Genomic DNA, 15,340 nt, shown 5'->3' with positions numbered 1-15,340 from the left:
CATGTAGAAACAGGAGGGGAGGGGGAATCGAGTGTATTCACAGACACTAGAGTATGGGTAACTCCATTTTAGATGCCCTGACATCTGCGTTGGTCTATGCCGTTGCCGTGCAGACCCATACGTGTAATGGAGGCATTGGAGGAGGGAGCGTCTTCGCCACAGACAGACCTCTTTTCAGGAGGGAGGGGCTTTTTACTCCCGGATCACATATTGGAGCTTCCTGGAGACGAAAGCTGTTATTTTCTTCGGTGTCCTGGAGCATAGGACGTTGATGTACAGTAAGCAATAAAAAAACGTATAAAACGTATTCCTACGCTTCGCGCGTACGGCGTTCGATATTAATAAAGCGTATCCATACGTTTCCAGCATTTTTTGTGTTAAGCAGTGAGTACAGCACTTTGACATTTAAAACTTGTGAAGAATGTGACACTTGTTAAACCCACGGGATCTGTGCGATAGCAGCAGCTGGAAGGTCACGGTGGATGCGGGCCTCGTCTCAGCATGACTGATATATCCCTTATTTACAGCCGTACGTACGCGGCGCTGAGGCCGCAGTGAACGCTCAGCGACCACAGCGTCACACCGTAACCCTTCCCCTGGATTGGATGCCGTCCGTATGGTATGGTGATGACCATGTGCTCCTCGGGGGAAGTAGGGGAAAGGTGCTCGCCGTATAATCTAAACATAATAACGGTGACCTTTTCCGTGTAGTGGTGTAAGAACAGCACGTCGACTGGCTGTGTCCCAAATAACTACTCTACAATCACACGCTATTTATAGAGCCCGGAGCTCGGAAGGCACGATTAGGAAGAAGCATCAAGGCCTCCAAAGCCAAAAGACCTACGCACATGCATTACGTATACAGAGAGAGAGAGAGAGTGGCATTTCGTGGAGTATAGATTTAGGCATTATAGAAAATGTTAAACATTTTTAAACTACTTCTTAACCTGAAGTCCCTGTTTTAGTCCATGTTATTATGGGTAGAAAGGTTTTAATGTTCAAATGGTAATAAAATACAATGTACAAACTCACCACGCTCTGCAAACCGCTAAACGTTTTGAGTAGCTACTCTGTGCAGCGTGACACGCTATTGTCAATATATAAAAGATAGGGCTTAAGTTCTATAGTCAGTGTCCCAGATATGGCTTAAAGGACAACTTTAGTTTCAAGTTTTAGGTTGTTATTAGACTAAGTAAAAGGTGAGTGTTATTAGTTTTTCATTTGCTGCTTTCTTTCGTTTTAGCGATTTTAGCTGTTTTTGACAAGGGGGGGGGGGGGGGGGCATTCGAACATGGGGCAAAATACGTCCTTTTTTACAAAATGTTACGGCCATATTTTTGGGTCAAAAAACACATATGACCATGTTCGAATGCCCCCCCCCCCCCTGTCAAAAGAAATGCTGAAATCGCTAAAACGAAAGAAAGCAGCAAATGAAAACCAATGAACACTCATCTTTTACTTTATCTAATAAACTATAACATGAACCTTGGTTGAAAAAAAACCCTAAAGTTGTCCTGAATTTGAAGAAAGCAAAAGCAAGCACTCGGTTGAGTAATTCCACGTAATAGTGTGTATCGTATCGTGTGCACGGTTCTGTAGGATAGAGTCTATAGAAAAGGTTCTGTAGGATAGAGTCTATAGAAAAGGTTCTGTAGGATATAGTCTATAGAAAAGGTTCTGTAGGATAGAGTCTATAGAAAAGGTTCTGTAGGATAGTCTATAGAAAAGGTTCTGTAGGATATAGTCTATAGAAAAGGTTCTGTAGGATAGAGTCTATAGAAAAGGTTCTGTAGGATAGAGTCTATAGAAAAGGTTCTGTAGGATAGAGTCTATAGAAAAGGTTCTGTAGGATAGAGTCTATAGAAAAGGTTCTGTAGGATAGAGTCTATAGAAAAGGTTCTGTAGGATAGAGTCTATAGAAAAGGTTCTGTAGGATAGAGTCTATAGAAAAGGTTCTGTAGGATAGAGTCTATAGAAAAGGTTCTGGAGGATAGAGTCTATAGAAAAGGTTCTGTAGGATAGAGTCTATAGAAAAGGTTCTGTAGGATAGAGTCTATAGAAAAGGTTCTGGAGGATAGAGTCTATAGAAAAGGTTCTGTAGGATAGAGTCTATAGAAAAGGTTCTGTAGGATAGAGTCTATAGAAAAGGTTCTGTAGGATAGAGTCTATAGAAAAGGTTCTGTAGGATAGAGTCTATAGAAAAGGTTCTGGAGGATAGAGTCTATAGAAAAGGTTCTGTAGGATAGAGTCTATAGAAAAGGTTCTGTAGGATAGAGTCTATAGAAAAGGTTCTGTAGGATAGAGTCTATAGAAAAGGTTCTGTAGGATAGAGTCTATAGAAAAGGTTCTGGAGGATATAATCTATAGAAAAGAATCCCAGCACTCACGTAGCATCCTGCTATAGGATTCTTGTTTTATTTAGTTTCCCCTATAGCTGCTGCTGCTGCTATAGGGGAAACTAAATAAAACAAGAAATCTGTTGAATTTATCATGGATTCTGACTCTGCACTTACACATGGTGCTGGTTCAGAATCCACATGAACAAGAGGTCATTTCTCAAGGTGGCATTACAGCCCAAACATGTATAACACAGAACCAACCTTCAGCCACTGCCCCTTACATAAGGCCTCTGCCTCACGTAGTCGACACATCTACAACGCTCATTGTAGATCGGCTATTTTAGGGGCAAAGAGATCATTTGGTGTAGACTAGAGTGTAGACAGATGAAAGACAACTCCAGGTCCAGTTTACGAGAGAGGGCGAGGTTTACTATGCCTAGTGCAGTGCATGGTTTTAAACCTTTTTCATATCAAAGCCCATTATTTATTCTGCATTTGAGCCACAGACTGAGATTTAGCCTCTCGGACCCAAAACTAAAGAATATTCTGCTGTCGTTGGATAAGACTTCGTCCACAATACCGTTCGGAGAGATAACGGAGCAAACCTTGATCAAAATAACAATTATCCTACATTTTCTAATCCTGTGGACTTCTACAAACGTAACATGAAACCAAATTTGGTTTGATTTTACACACTCAAGAGTTTAACGGTCTAATAAGGGACCAAAAAAAGGTCCATTTGGTTACCAACTCTCCATCATTTAACTGGGGACCACCTGGAACCCCTTCAAGGACCTAGAGGGAAACAAGTTAGCAGCAGTGACCACCTGAAGCAATCCCGTTGTGTAAACCTACACAACGTGATACTCATACTGTACCGTTATTGCTGCCACAGACACTCCCCTTCCCCCTGACAAGACACCGCATCCGCACTGCCAGTGATGTGAGCCAACGATGAAATCTCATTCGAATACATGCTTTTCAGTGAGACGTACCACATGCGTAAACACGCTGTGCAGCGACATCTTATATTCGCTCTCTATTTGAGCAGCTCCACACTTTTATCGGTTGAGAATGAGATCTATATACTCTACTATGTATTGGTCCTTTGATTGGTTCAGGCTGCGTCACGACGCGACGGCCGGCGCTCCACACCGGGACAATTTTCGCAGTTTTTCGCCGTGGCAATGCTCGCTCCTCGCCCGTGCGGATGAGGTGTATAACAGAGAGAGGTTCTCGTTTCTCTGATTAGACGCAAAGAAAGCATTAAGACCGGTTCCGTGAGGATGCACAATGCTTCCGGTTCAGTCTGCTATATAACGTATTATATTATTATTATATAATATTATTATTGTTATATAACGTATTAAATTGTGAGTGAAAAGTACTTGACAAAGTGATGAAGCGCTTTTCAAATGGTGTTGCTTTAATCCTTGGGGGGGAGAAAAACAAAAGAGGAACAAACAGTTGTAAAATAACACAATCCAGTTTCACAGAATAACTAAAGGGTTGGTAATCACGCTCTGCAACACTCCCCTTTATATGAGCAGTACTAGTGGTGTGTGTGTGTGTGTGTGTGTGTGTGTGTGCGTGCGGTGGCATGCTGCACATGCGTGCTGCTGCACACGCGTGTGCACAAATGTGGAGTCGTGATATGTATGCTGAGTAGTGCATTTAGGTAAGAAAGCACGGTCCCGCCAAAGGCAATCGACACACGCGCACGCACGCACGCACGCACGCATGCACGCACGCACACAGACACACACACACACACACACACACACACACACACACACGCACGCACGCACGCACGCACACAGTCACACACACACACACACACACACACACACACACACACCATACTAAAATATCATTACGCACATATTCACAGTAGGTACACTCGCATACAGTACAACTGCTCCGTCCAAAGGAGGTCAAACCCCCCCGTCCCACACACACACACACTGTACTGTACGCACAGTACGTATAGAAAACATACGGATGGTAATAATAGTTGGGCTCACAGACAAGACAGTCAAGCGAGCCCTCTGCTGATCTCCAACACTGCCCTGGCAACCTGGGACTCTATCCATTGTCTCTGTGCTTTTCCAGCAGGTCATTCCGTCGAGTCCACCTCACCCCCTCTCCTCCTGTCCTAGGGCCCACCTCACCCCCTCTCCTCCTGTCCTAGGGCCCACCTCACCCCCTCTCCTCCTGTCCTAGGGCCCACCTCACCCTCTCTCCTCCTGTCCTAAGGACCCACCTCACCCCCTCTCCTCCTGTCCTAGGGCCCACCTCACCCTCTCTCCTCCTGTCCTAGGGCCCACCTCACCCTCTCTCCTCCTGTCCTAGGGCCCACCTCACCCTCTCTCCTCCTGTCCTAGGGGCCACCTCACCCTCTCTCCTCCTGTCCTAGGGCCCACCTCACCCTCTCTCCTCCTGTCCTAGGGCCCACCTCACCCTCTCTCCTCCTGTCCTAGGGCCCACCTCACCCTCTCTCCTCCTGTCCTAGGGGCCCACCTCACCCTCTCTCCTCCTGTCCTAGGGCCCACCTCACCCCCTCTCCTCCTGTCCTAGGGCCCACCTCACCCTCTCTCCTCCTGTCCTAGGGCCCACCTCACCCTCTCTCCTCCTGTCCTAGGGCCCACCTCACCCCCTCTCCTCCTGTCCTAGGGCCCACCTCACCCTCTCTCCTCCTGTCCTAAGGGCTCACCCTCTCTCCTCCTGTCCTAAGGGCCCACCTCACCCTCTCTCCTCCTGTCCTAGGGCCCACCTCACCCTCTCTCCTCCTGTCCTAGGGCACACCTCACCCCCTCTCCTCCTGTCCTAGGGCCCACCTCACCCTCTCTCCTCCTGTCCTAGGGGCCATCAATATGTCCGTAAAAAAACGTCACGTGTGGCAAAGTCTTGCCCGTGGAATATGTTTTTACACACCATTATAATGTTCTTATTTTGATCACAAGACCCAATTACTGAATTGTCAAGTCTCACACTTGACATGTTTACTATGACACAATGTATGGCACATTAGAAGTCCAGCTAGTACTAGTGGTTCTCAAATTATTTATTTGCAAAGACCCCCTTAACTCCGAGAGTGTTCAAATGGAACCATTTGAACACTCTCAGAGTTACAGACCTGTTTACGGCCAGTCAGGTCTATAGCTCTTTCGGGTAAGATTATTGTCCACAATCTTTGTATGTCCGTGGCAAAGAATTTTTTAATTTTTGACCAAAAAACGTCCACCACAAGCCAGCATGGCGCTGATGAAGACCCCAGCTCCTGCCTTCTTCTGAGCTCGTCCTGGGTTCGCTAGGTGGTTCTAGCCCCGACCGACTGACCGAACGATTGACCGAGACCCCTTTCCATTTTCTTCGCCGTTGCTCTCTCACTGACTCTGGCAGACCGTCCCTCCGCTCTTCCCCCCGGCCGCCTTCTTCCGCCTCTTGTTGAGCAGCGGGTTGTTGGACGTGTCCAGGTCTTTGATCTTCACCTGGTCGTAGTCCACGCGCATGGTGGCCAGAGCGCTGGTCATCTCCTCCTGGAGGAGGGAACAGTTACAGGGTTAGCAATAGCATGGTGGAGGAGGAACAGTTACAGGGTTAGCATGGTGGAGGAGGAACAGTTACAGGGTTAGCATGGTGGAGGAGGAGGGAACAGTTACAGGGTTAGCATGGTGGAGGAGGAACAGTTACAGGGTTAGCATGGTGGAGGAGAGAACAGTTACAGGGTTAGCATTGAGGAGGAGGAACAGTTACAGGGTTAGCATGGAGGAGGAGGAACAGTTACAGGGTTAGCATGGTGGAGGAGGAGGGAACAGTTACAGGGTTAGCATGGTGGAGGAGGAACAGTTACAGGGTTAGCATGGTGGAGGAGGAACAGTTACAGGGTTAGCATGGTGGAGGAGAGAACAGTTACAGGGTTAGCATGGAGGAGGAGGAGGGAACAGTTACAGGGTTAGCATGGTGGAGGAGAGAACAGTTACAGGGTTAGCATGGTGGAGGAGAGAACAGTTACAGGGTTAGCATGGTGGAGGAGAGAACAGTTACAGGGTTAGCATGGTGGAGGAGAGAACAGTTACAGGGTTAGCATGGTGGAGGAGGAACAGTTACAGGGTTAGCATGGTGGAGGAGGAACAGTTACATGGTTAGCATGGTGGAGGAGGAACAGTTACATGGTTAGCATGGTGGAGGAGAGAACAGTTACAGGGTTAGCATGGTGGAGGAGAGAACAGTTACAGGGTTAGCATGGTGGAGGAGGAACAGTTACAGGGTTAGCATGGTGGAGGAGAGAACAGTTACAGGGTTGGCATGGTGGAGGAGGAACAGTTACAGGGTTAGCATGGTGGAGGAGAGAACAGTTGCAGGGTTAGCATGGTGGAGGAGGAACAGTTACAGGGTTAGCATGGTGGAGGAGGAGGGAACAGTTACAGGGTTAGCATGGTGGAGGAGGGAACAGTTACAGGGTTAGCATGGTGGAGGAGGAGGGAACAGTTACAGGGTTAGCATGGTGGAGGAGGGAACAGTTACAGGGTTAGCATGGTGGAGGAGGGAACAGTTACAGGGTTAGCATGGTGGTCAGAGCGCTGGTCATCTCCTCCTTGGAGAAGGAAACAGTTACAGGGACTTACAGGGCACGCAAAGTCAGGAAAATAAACCGTGCAAAGGGAATGTCCGGCTGGTGGGACATTTTTCCTGGTATTTTTCCTGTGATGTAATTAATATTAATTATATAACATTTTTGCTACAGCTTGTTGGAGGTGGTTTGGATTTTGATACTTTTTCCCCCTCTTTTCAGGTACTTGGCGTTCACATCACACACAACCCAGTTTTATATTCTCCCGGTAAAAGGAACGCTGCCCAGGCTACGTTTTTATAGTGTCTGGAGCTCGTTAGCCAACGTATTTCATCTGGTCCTCACAGGTGATGACACTCAGGCTCATCAAGGATTCAGGGAGGCGACCACATTTCATTGAAAGAAACGCAATGTGATTTCAAGGGGGAGTGGGGCTAGAATTAGGTGACAACATGGGAGGGAAATAGGGAATATGTGCAGGCCAGGTTATCAATATGGCCCTACAGCCTACACGGACATTTTGTCTGTGGCAAGACTTGGCCTTGGCAAATTAAACATTTAGCTTTTACGCGACATCATCATGTTTTGGTCATCAAAGTCTCAATTATTACTGAATTCAGTCTGCAGGTTTCTCCTATAGTGTATGCCACTGAATTACTACTTTACAATATTAAATAACTAGAAAATACTGTTCCTGAGGTGGGCTCGACGAGTCCCTACTCCATGACGATGACGTATTGACCCACATGACGTCTGTCTGTCTTCCTATCCTACTGATTAGACCCAATAAAGCATTAGGCAGATTGATTATCTAGAAGTGTCTGTCAGACAGAAGTGACGTGATCGATCAAAATTCAATTAGCAAATTGTGAAATTACAGTGACGAGAGAGAGAGAAAGAAAGACAGAGAGAGAGAGGCTTGTGTGTGGGTGCGCGAGCGTGCGTGCGTGTGTGTGCACGTGTCCGTGCGTGTGCGTGTGCTTGCGTGTGCCGTGGTCCAATAGCTTTGCATAAAGGCCTTGTTGTGCCATTGTCTTCTACATCCCAGAAGGTTACCAGGTCTGTACTGTATCTGTGTGTGTGTGTGTGTGTGTGTGTGTGTGTGTGTGTGTGTGTGCGTGCGCGTGTGGTATGCAAACTAACTGGTAGAGCGGCCGGGAATGTACACAGTTATTACAGTAACTGTTTGGGGTGTTGGACGTGGTTTTCCATTGATTAGGCAACACCTGTCCACCATCCGGTATGTTTTTGGTATCTCTCTGTTAAGGTTCCAGGAAGAGAGCTGAGATGATGCCAAAGGATGGCAGACCACTGATTTGGTCACAGATAATGTAACATAGCGTCATTCGGAAGCTCCCAAATACTGTGAAGAAACTTTTAAGCTACAGCTGTTGGTAAAATGTGAAATGACTCCACATTGAGCGGAGGCCTATTACTCAGCCAAAATGTTTTTGTTGGACTGCATAGGAGTCATTGTTCTTTAGAACTCTGCTAGTCAGAGTTGGACAATGCTATGACGACTAGCTTTCGTTTCAGTTTGGTTTAGTTTTGAATGCTTTTTAAAGCTGGTTTGCTGGTTTAGTTAAGTGCAGGTCATGGGGTGAGATTTAAAAAGTTAGGAAACTACATAGCAAAAATAGCAAGCTCTACAAGCTTGGACAATTTTTAACAAGCTTGGACAATTTTTAACAACAGAGCTAAAGACTGTCGGAGCTAAAGATTTCACCCAAAATAGCCTACTAGTTTCATATATGAAAAACTATCTAAAACTAATGCCAATGATTTTACTTACGGCAGTTTTAATTAGTTAACGCTTTAGTTAGTTAACATTTTATTTTGTAAAGCCTTGATTTTATTTTAATTTCAGTTAACATTAAGTTACTACATTAGAATCGAGTACAGTTCAGCAATGGAAAAGCACCAAACCCCAGTCCATAATGCCAATGATTCGCAACACAACAAGTTGCAACTGCAACCACTTGCAAACGGCAAAACTAGTCGCAATCACTTGCAGAGTATTTCAACCACTTGCAACAGGATCCCGAAGAACTGCACCGGCCGGCAACATCGTAGCAGTGTTGTTTTTGGCAGCAAATGCAACCAAGTGTAAAATGACTTATACTGGATCTCTTGTCCACTAGTCCCTTCCTAACATTTTAGTCTAGTTTTTATTTGTTGACAAAATTGTCAGTATATTTAGTCTTAGTTTTAGTCATCATAGCACAGTTTTCATTTAGTTTCCATTTAGTTTTCTTCAGTGGAAAAAGGTAGTCGACGAACATTTTTCGTCTTAGTTTTAGTCGACGAAAACAACACTGCATCGTAGCCTGTACAGCCCGGCGCTACTGGTTGCACGACATGTTGTGGTTTCAGAGCAGAGCGGAACTGTTCATGAAATAAAGACCAACGTGGTGTAATTTATTCCCCCTGTGCTGCTCAACGCTTCCCTGTTTGGACAGTGTTTGAGGGAGACGTTTGACGTTCCATTTTTTTTTTTTTTTCAATTTACTTTTTATTGAATTTTAATCAGACAAACATGAAAACGAAACGACTGACAATTCACAATACAGACAATACAAAACAAGACAATATACATACAATACAAACAAGGGGGAAAAACTGCCTCTCTTCTCTATTGATGATCATAAATACAATATAAGTACCTCAAACAGGTGTATCTGCTTCTACAGGTTAAACAAATTAATTTAAACAAAACCAGGTCTCATTGTCGAGATATGAGCAATCCATCTAAACCAGTTATCTGTGAAGACTTCACCCTGGCCTCTAAAGCTGAACGTAATTCTTTCCATAATAAATATACCATAGATTAAATCAATCCATTCATTTATAGTTGGTATAACATTTGTAAGCCACTTTTTTTGTTAAGGCTTTTTTGGATGCCACCAGCAATACCCTCATTAGATACTGATCCTGCTTTGCAAAGTGAAGTCCTCCCAGATCTGCAAGATACATGGTTTTTAAATCAAAAGGAATGTCAACACCAATGACTGCTTCCAGGACACTGTGGACACTTCTCCAAAATGGAACCACAGAAGGGCAACTCCAGAATACATGAAAATGATTCGCCAACGTGTCCCCACAGAGTCTCCAACAGTCCGACTGATGCGTGTAGTGCCTTTTCTGAGCTGGAGTGCAAAAGAAACGACTCACATTTTTCCAGCTGAATTCTCTCCATGTGGGGGAACTACTCATTTTCCACTGATGTTCACATATTCTTTCCCATTCTTCTGTTGATATAGTAAGGTTGCCCTCCGTTTCCCATCTTGCTTTAATATTCAGAGTATTATCTCCTTTCATGTTTTGCAGAACTTCATATAAATTTGAAACTATCTTTAGATAAGTAGAGTCAGCATATGCATTTTGGAAAATCTTAATGATCTCTACTCCTGTTGTATCTTCTCTTCTTAATAGTTTTCTATTTATAAAGTCTTTATAAAGATTTGTAGGTACCTAAAAAGGTCCCAATTCTGCAAATTAAATTTGTCTTTCAGTTCCTGGAAGCTCATGACATTACCCTGTTTTAAAAGAGTACAGTATGCAGAGAGGCCATTCCCAATCCAACCTCTAAACCTCATGTCATGTGTCTGAAGTCTGGATCATATGCAAACCATTTGAGAATTCCAGTTTTGTCCTTCAGCTTATATCTCCTAATTATTTCACTCCACACCTTCAATGAACCCGTTATCATCACATTCTGAGGATCTGACAAGTGTTTGACCAAGGATGGGTCTCCCACCAACATATTAATAGGTAGCCCCCTTCCCATTGAACCCTCTATATCTTTCCATCTTGATTTATAACTTGGCTTACACCATCCAATCAACGGTCGGATTTGAGCTGCTCTATAATAATCTCTCAAACATGCAGGAAGGGCCAATCCCCCTCTTTCCTTTGGTAGTTGTAATGTCTTGAGCCTCACTCTAGGTTTTTTCCCTGCCCAAATAAATCTGGATATAGCTTTATCCCACAAGAATTGTTCTGGTTGACGTTCCATTTTCAATGAGGAAACAGATACAGTAAATGTCCTTTTACATGGTATACAGTACAGTGTCACAAAATATAACTCTTTTGCTGCCACCGTGTGGCCACAGAGGGTAGCTTGTGCCAAGAGGAATTGAGGAGATTATAAAACATTTTTGAAAAGTTATTCAAATGTGGCGCAAATCATTGAATATATATTTCAGAGCGAACATTTTTAACTAAAATATTTGCTTCTGGGGGGGGGGGGGGGGGGGTCTCTGGAACTACATATTTTGAGATGGGGGTTCGTGGCCCAGTAGAGATAACTCAGATAAGTCTGGGGGTCCTTGACATGAAAAAGGTTGAGCACCGCTGACATAGAAAATTAGGTTTTTCAGAAAAATGTTTTGATTTAGTAGCCCTTTTTTTCAAAATGGGTTAAAGCATAATTTATTTTGTTTTGCCTTACAGGTTTTTAATGGTACCCCAACATTCAACCCCTGAAATTAACCTGGTCCATTTATTTTCATTACAACAATTTTTAATATGTTATTTGGATGACCAACGATTACTATTGCAATTTATTTTGAGTCACGCCCTTTTTTTTAAGCTTAGGCCCGTACATGGATCATGGATCTATACACGTACATGGATCATGGATCTATACACATAAATGGATCTTTTGCTAAACGCACTTTTTTTGTGTGTGTTTGGGACTTTCAGCCACACGCAAACAGCCTTTTCGGCCACTCAAACGGAGGTTTTTGGAAACGGATAAATAAGTGAAGATTTTCGAAAAAAAATCCGGATCAGTGGATCTGTGTAGTCAAGCTTTTGAGAAAATGATGTCACCGCTTATTAGTGCATACCTTTTTTTTTTACTATAATTAGGTGATAAATGCAGCTTGTGCCTGCATGGAAACTACACGGATATCTATCCATCATTGTTCATGTTTATATATCACTGTTAACAACTTTAAAACTTATCATATGTTGCATCAACTGCAGCGAGCAAAGGCTCTGCTCCGCTGCATCCAATAATAAATATATCAGCCTACTAGTCCAGTGCGAACTGGTGGTGATTTCATTTGTATTGGTGCCGAGTTGCGAAGCTTGAACAATATGGTTAATTGAGGACCGCTCATAGACTGTAAGAAATATGGACAAAGCGTTCCCCGGGTCTAACATGAACGTAAAATGAAGCCTGTCAGTCCTTGAATTGTAAGTCGCCATCTTTCTAGATCCGTTTGGGCCCAGCTGGCCCATTGGCTGGCCCAGACAACGAGGCGGGACTTCCCCCCTTCTTCTCCGTTGGTTTTTATTTTGACTCGAGTGGGTGGGGAATCCCGATCATAGACTGTAACGGTAGCCACGCCCCTCAGAACATGCGCGACTTTATGGTCATTATTTTTATAAATGGGACCATAATTTAAAAAAAAGAATATTATGACATTATAAATGAGACTTTAAACTAGTGACTGGAAGCAGAAAGTATTAATGACCATGTTTATTAAGGTAATACAGTCTAGGTGAAGTTGGGCCCAAATACATGGACTTCTATGGGGCTAAGGGTTTTTTTGGGCCCAATGACAGCGCCACAACAGGCCATTATATGAACTTTCAGGAAATCCCGATTTCCTTGTGGCTTCACAAAATATCTGTCTGACTGCCCCCCTGGGACCACTACAGATAGACTGTGGATATTAACCTACCAATAAGGACCCAGGCCAAATGCCATTGCGCAGTACACCAACAAGTCTATGCGTGGTAATGTGTGCATAGCCGCATGTGAAACTGTATTCTCCTGCTGTATTCTGCTCTCCATTTCATGGTCATGGAGGGAGAGGGAGAGAGAGGGTGCAGAGAGAGAGAGAGAGAGAGAGAGAGAGAGAGAGAGAGGTGTGAATGCAATTGCATTATAGATTTATAGTGTGGTTGGTGAGAAGAGAGTATACAGTGAGTGAGTCACCGTGCGCATATATGGCACATGATCTCTCTCCTGTTTAGGTAATAAAGGGCGCACCCTTGACTGCATTCCGTTGTCATTATAATGTGACATTTATTATACACCTGGAAAGTATAGCCACTCTACAAGCTCACAACTGGTTTTCTGTGCAGGACTTGCCAAGTCGCCAGAGCAATGGTAAAGTCTAAACAAAGTGTCTATCATTTTTTTATTATATGGAGAGAAAAGTCGAGAGTCGGGATTTGGAGATTTACGCACATAGTGTGACATCATGCTGACAGACAATGAAAGAAACATGTTCCACTTCCACTCACAATTTAGGTGGCTTTTAAAATGCTGTACTTATTCCTTCATTAAAAAATATGATTGTCACCCAGGGCTGGACTGGGACAAAAATTCGGCCCGGGCATTTTCGTGTGAATTTGGTCCAGACCGGCCCACCACAACCAGCGCGCAGATAGCAGAAACTCTACCACCCGCTCTGTGTAAATATAAAATCTAATATAATATAGCCTACAATTGAAACCAGCTACTGCAGTGATTTTATCCTGTGTTCAATGCGTTTCTGCGTTTGTGTGTGGACTACAGATATCTCTGTCGTATGAGCATTTTTTTCTAAAATGGAGGACCTTTTGCAAAAGATCCATAATACTGTAGCCTGGGCCTTAGATTGACTGGCCTACTTGATCATTGAATGAGTATCAGTGAGGAGGTGTAGTGTCAGCCAGTGGCCAGAGGGTGTCAGTGTTGCTCACCTTAACGTCGTCCCACATCTCCCTGTCTTCAGTCAGGACTCTGGTGGTGTGGAGAGGAGTGGAGGGGACCACCATAGACTGCTGCACGCACACACACGCACACACACACGCACACGCACACGCACACGCACACGCACACGCACACACACACACACACACACACGCACACACACACACACACACACACACACACACACACACACACACACACACACACACACACACACACACGCACGTAACAAAATAAAATAAAATAAAATAGAGTCAGCAGATTGAAAGTGATTAATTTATACAGCGTCACTTGAATACAATAACAGGCACATTGTTATTAGTTGAGTTATTTTAAGTTAAGTGTGAATGTTTGGCAAAGAAAACGTAATAAAAATTAGGCAGACACACACGAACCTGACAAACACTGACTGCACCATGTACTGTATGTATGCATACGAGGTGAATGAATTATCCCATTCTGAACGGGAACCCATTTTGGCGTTAGAATTGATTGATTGATTGAAATATTTATTAACAGTTTGTAGAATTTACAGTACATTTTAAGCACAAACTCAATACAAAGACTGTCAACTGTGAGTGGACGACCCAATTAAGCATTACACTTGTTTACAACAGGGTCCACATTGTTCAATTCATCAAAACATTTAAAGACATACAAACATTTAGAGACATACAAATAGACATTTCTATGTAGCTAAATTCATCATATGGGAAGCAAAAAAGGGAAAAGATACAATATACAGTGAGGGAAAGTGGGGTGGGGGGGGTGGGGGGGATTCAGATTTTACAGAGGCCAGTTTCGAATTGCAGCCATCCGTAGGTGCCCTTTGAGAGCGGTTTTGAAGGAGTCAAGGGATTCACATGTCTTAATGACTGTTGGTAGGGCGTTCCACATTTTGGTGGCATAGGAGCGAAAAGAATTTTCGTTATGCAGAATCATGTTATGCTTTAGCTATTGAAAAATAGCAGATCTACAAGTTCATAGACATTTTTAGAATCAGACCAGTGTGTGTCCAGTGGAAACCTCGTATGAATCTGATCTCAGGTCAGAATGAATTAAGTGAACTTACGTTGATCCAGGGGTGATTCATAAACTGAGTGATGGACATTCTCTCGTTGGGGTCTGTCTTCAATAACTGGTTGATGACATCTTTGGCTATAATAGAGCAGAAGCACAGAAAAATAATGGCATATTTAAATGTCTTTATTCGAGTCCACATTTATAAAATACATTATCAAGGGCACAGATATCTTTCAGTTGCTTCTGATCTCCCACACACTCGGAACATCACGTGTGGATCGGTGCTTGAGTCCAAACAAGCCCTAAATACATGTACAGAATATAGGCAACACCTGCACCAGAACTCATTCACAGCCAACATCGGTCACTTCAGTCTCTGTCATACACACACGCGCACTTGCCCACTATGCCCATATATGGGACGCTGACGAAGGCTTGTATAGCCTAAACGTGTTGGTCCGTATTTTAATGATCTTTGTTTGCCATGCCGCGATAATAAAGGCTTTTTCACTCGCCAACGAGCACCTGTTTTCAGTTCACAACTTCGAGGACCACGGCAGCGCTTCTTTTCTCTATTCAACATTAAAGTCCATAGACTTGGCTGGCAAACGATTTACATCATAAGTGCTCTAAACAGACATTAAAATCCACACACTTGGCTGACCTAATCTTCATGAGCCATGTATTGGAGGG

At 43.9% G+C, this 15,340-nt stretch overlaps 1 protein-coding gene across 1 annotated transcript in view; it reads right to left on the bottom strand.

The window, feature by feature from the left end:
- Positions 1–5,122: 5,122 nt before the first annotated feature.
- The window catches only part of LOC310863838 (MAP kinase-activated protein kinase 3-like), a 58,107-nt gene continuing 47,889 nt past the window's right edge, over positions 5,123–15,340 (bottom strand). The window contains exons 8-10 of the mRNA XM_083772337.1: positions 14,697–14,782; positions 13,615–13,695; positions 5,123–5,878 (exon numbers count right to left, since the gene is read on the bottom strand). Of these exons, the coding sequence (XP_083628463.1) occupies positions 5,726–5,878; positions 13,615–13,695; positions 14,697–14,782 (320 nt within the window). The 3' untranslated portion in view covers positions 5,123–5,725. The remainder of the gene's footprint in view (positions 5,879–13,614; positions 13,696–14,696; positions 14,783–15,340) is intronic.

This window comes from Protomyctophum parallelum (genome assembly GCF_964188405.1).
Source record: "Protomyctophum parallelum genome assembly, chromosome: 8".
NCBI lineage: Eukaryota > Metazoa > Chordata > Actinopteri > Myctophiformes > Myctophidae > Protomyctophum > Protomyctophum parallelum.
This window is presented reverse-complemented; position numbering and strand designations above follow the sequence as displayed.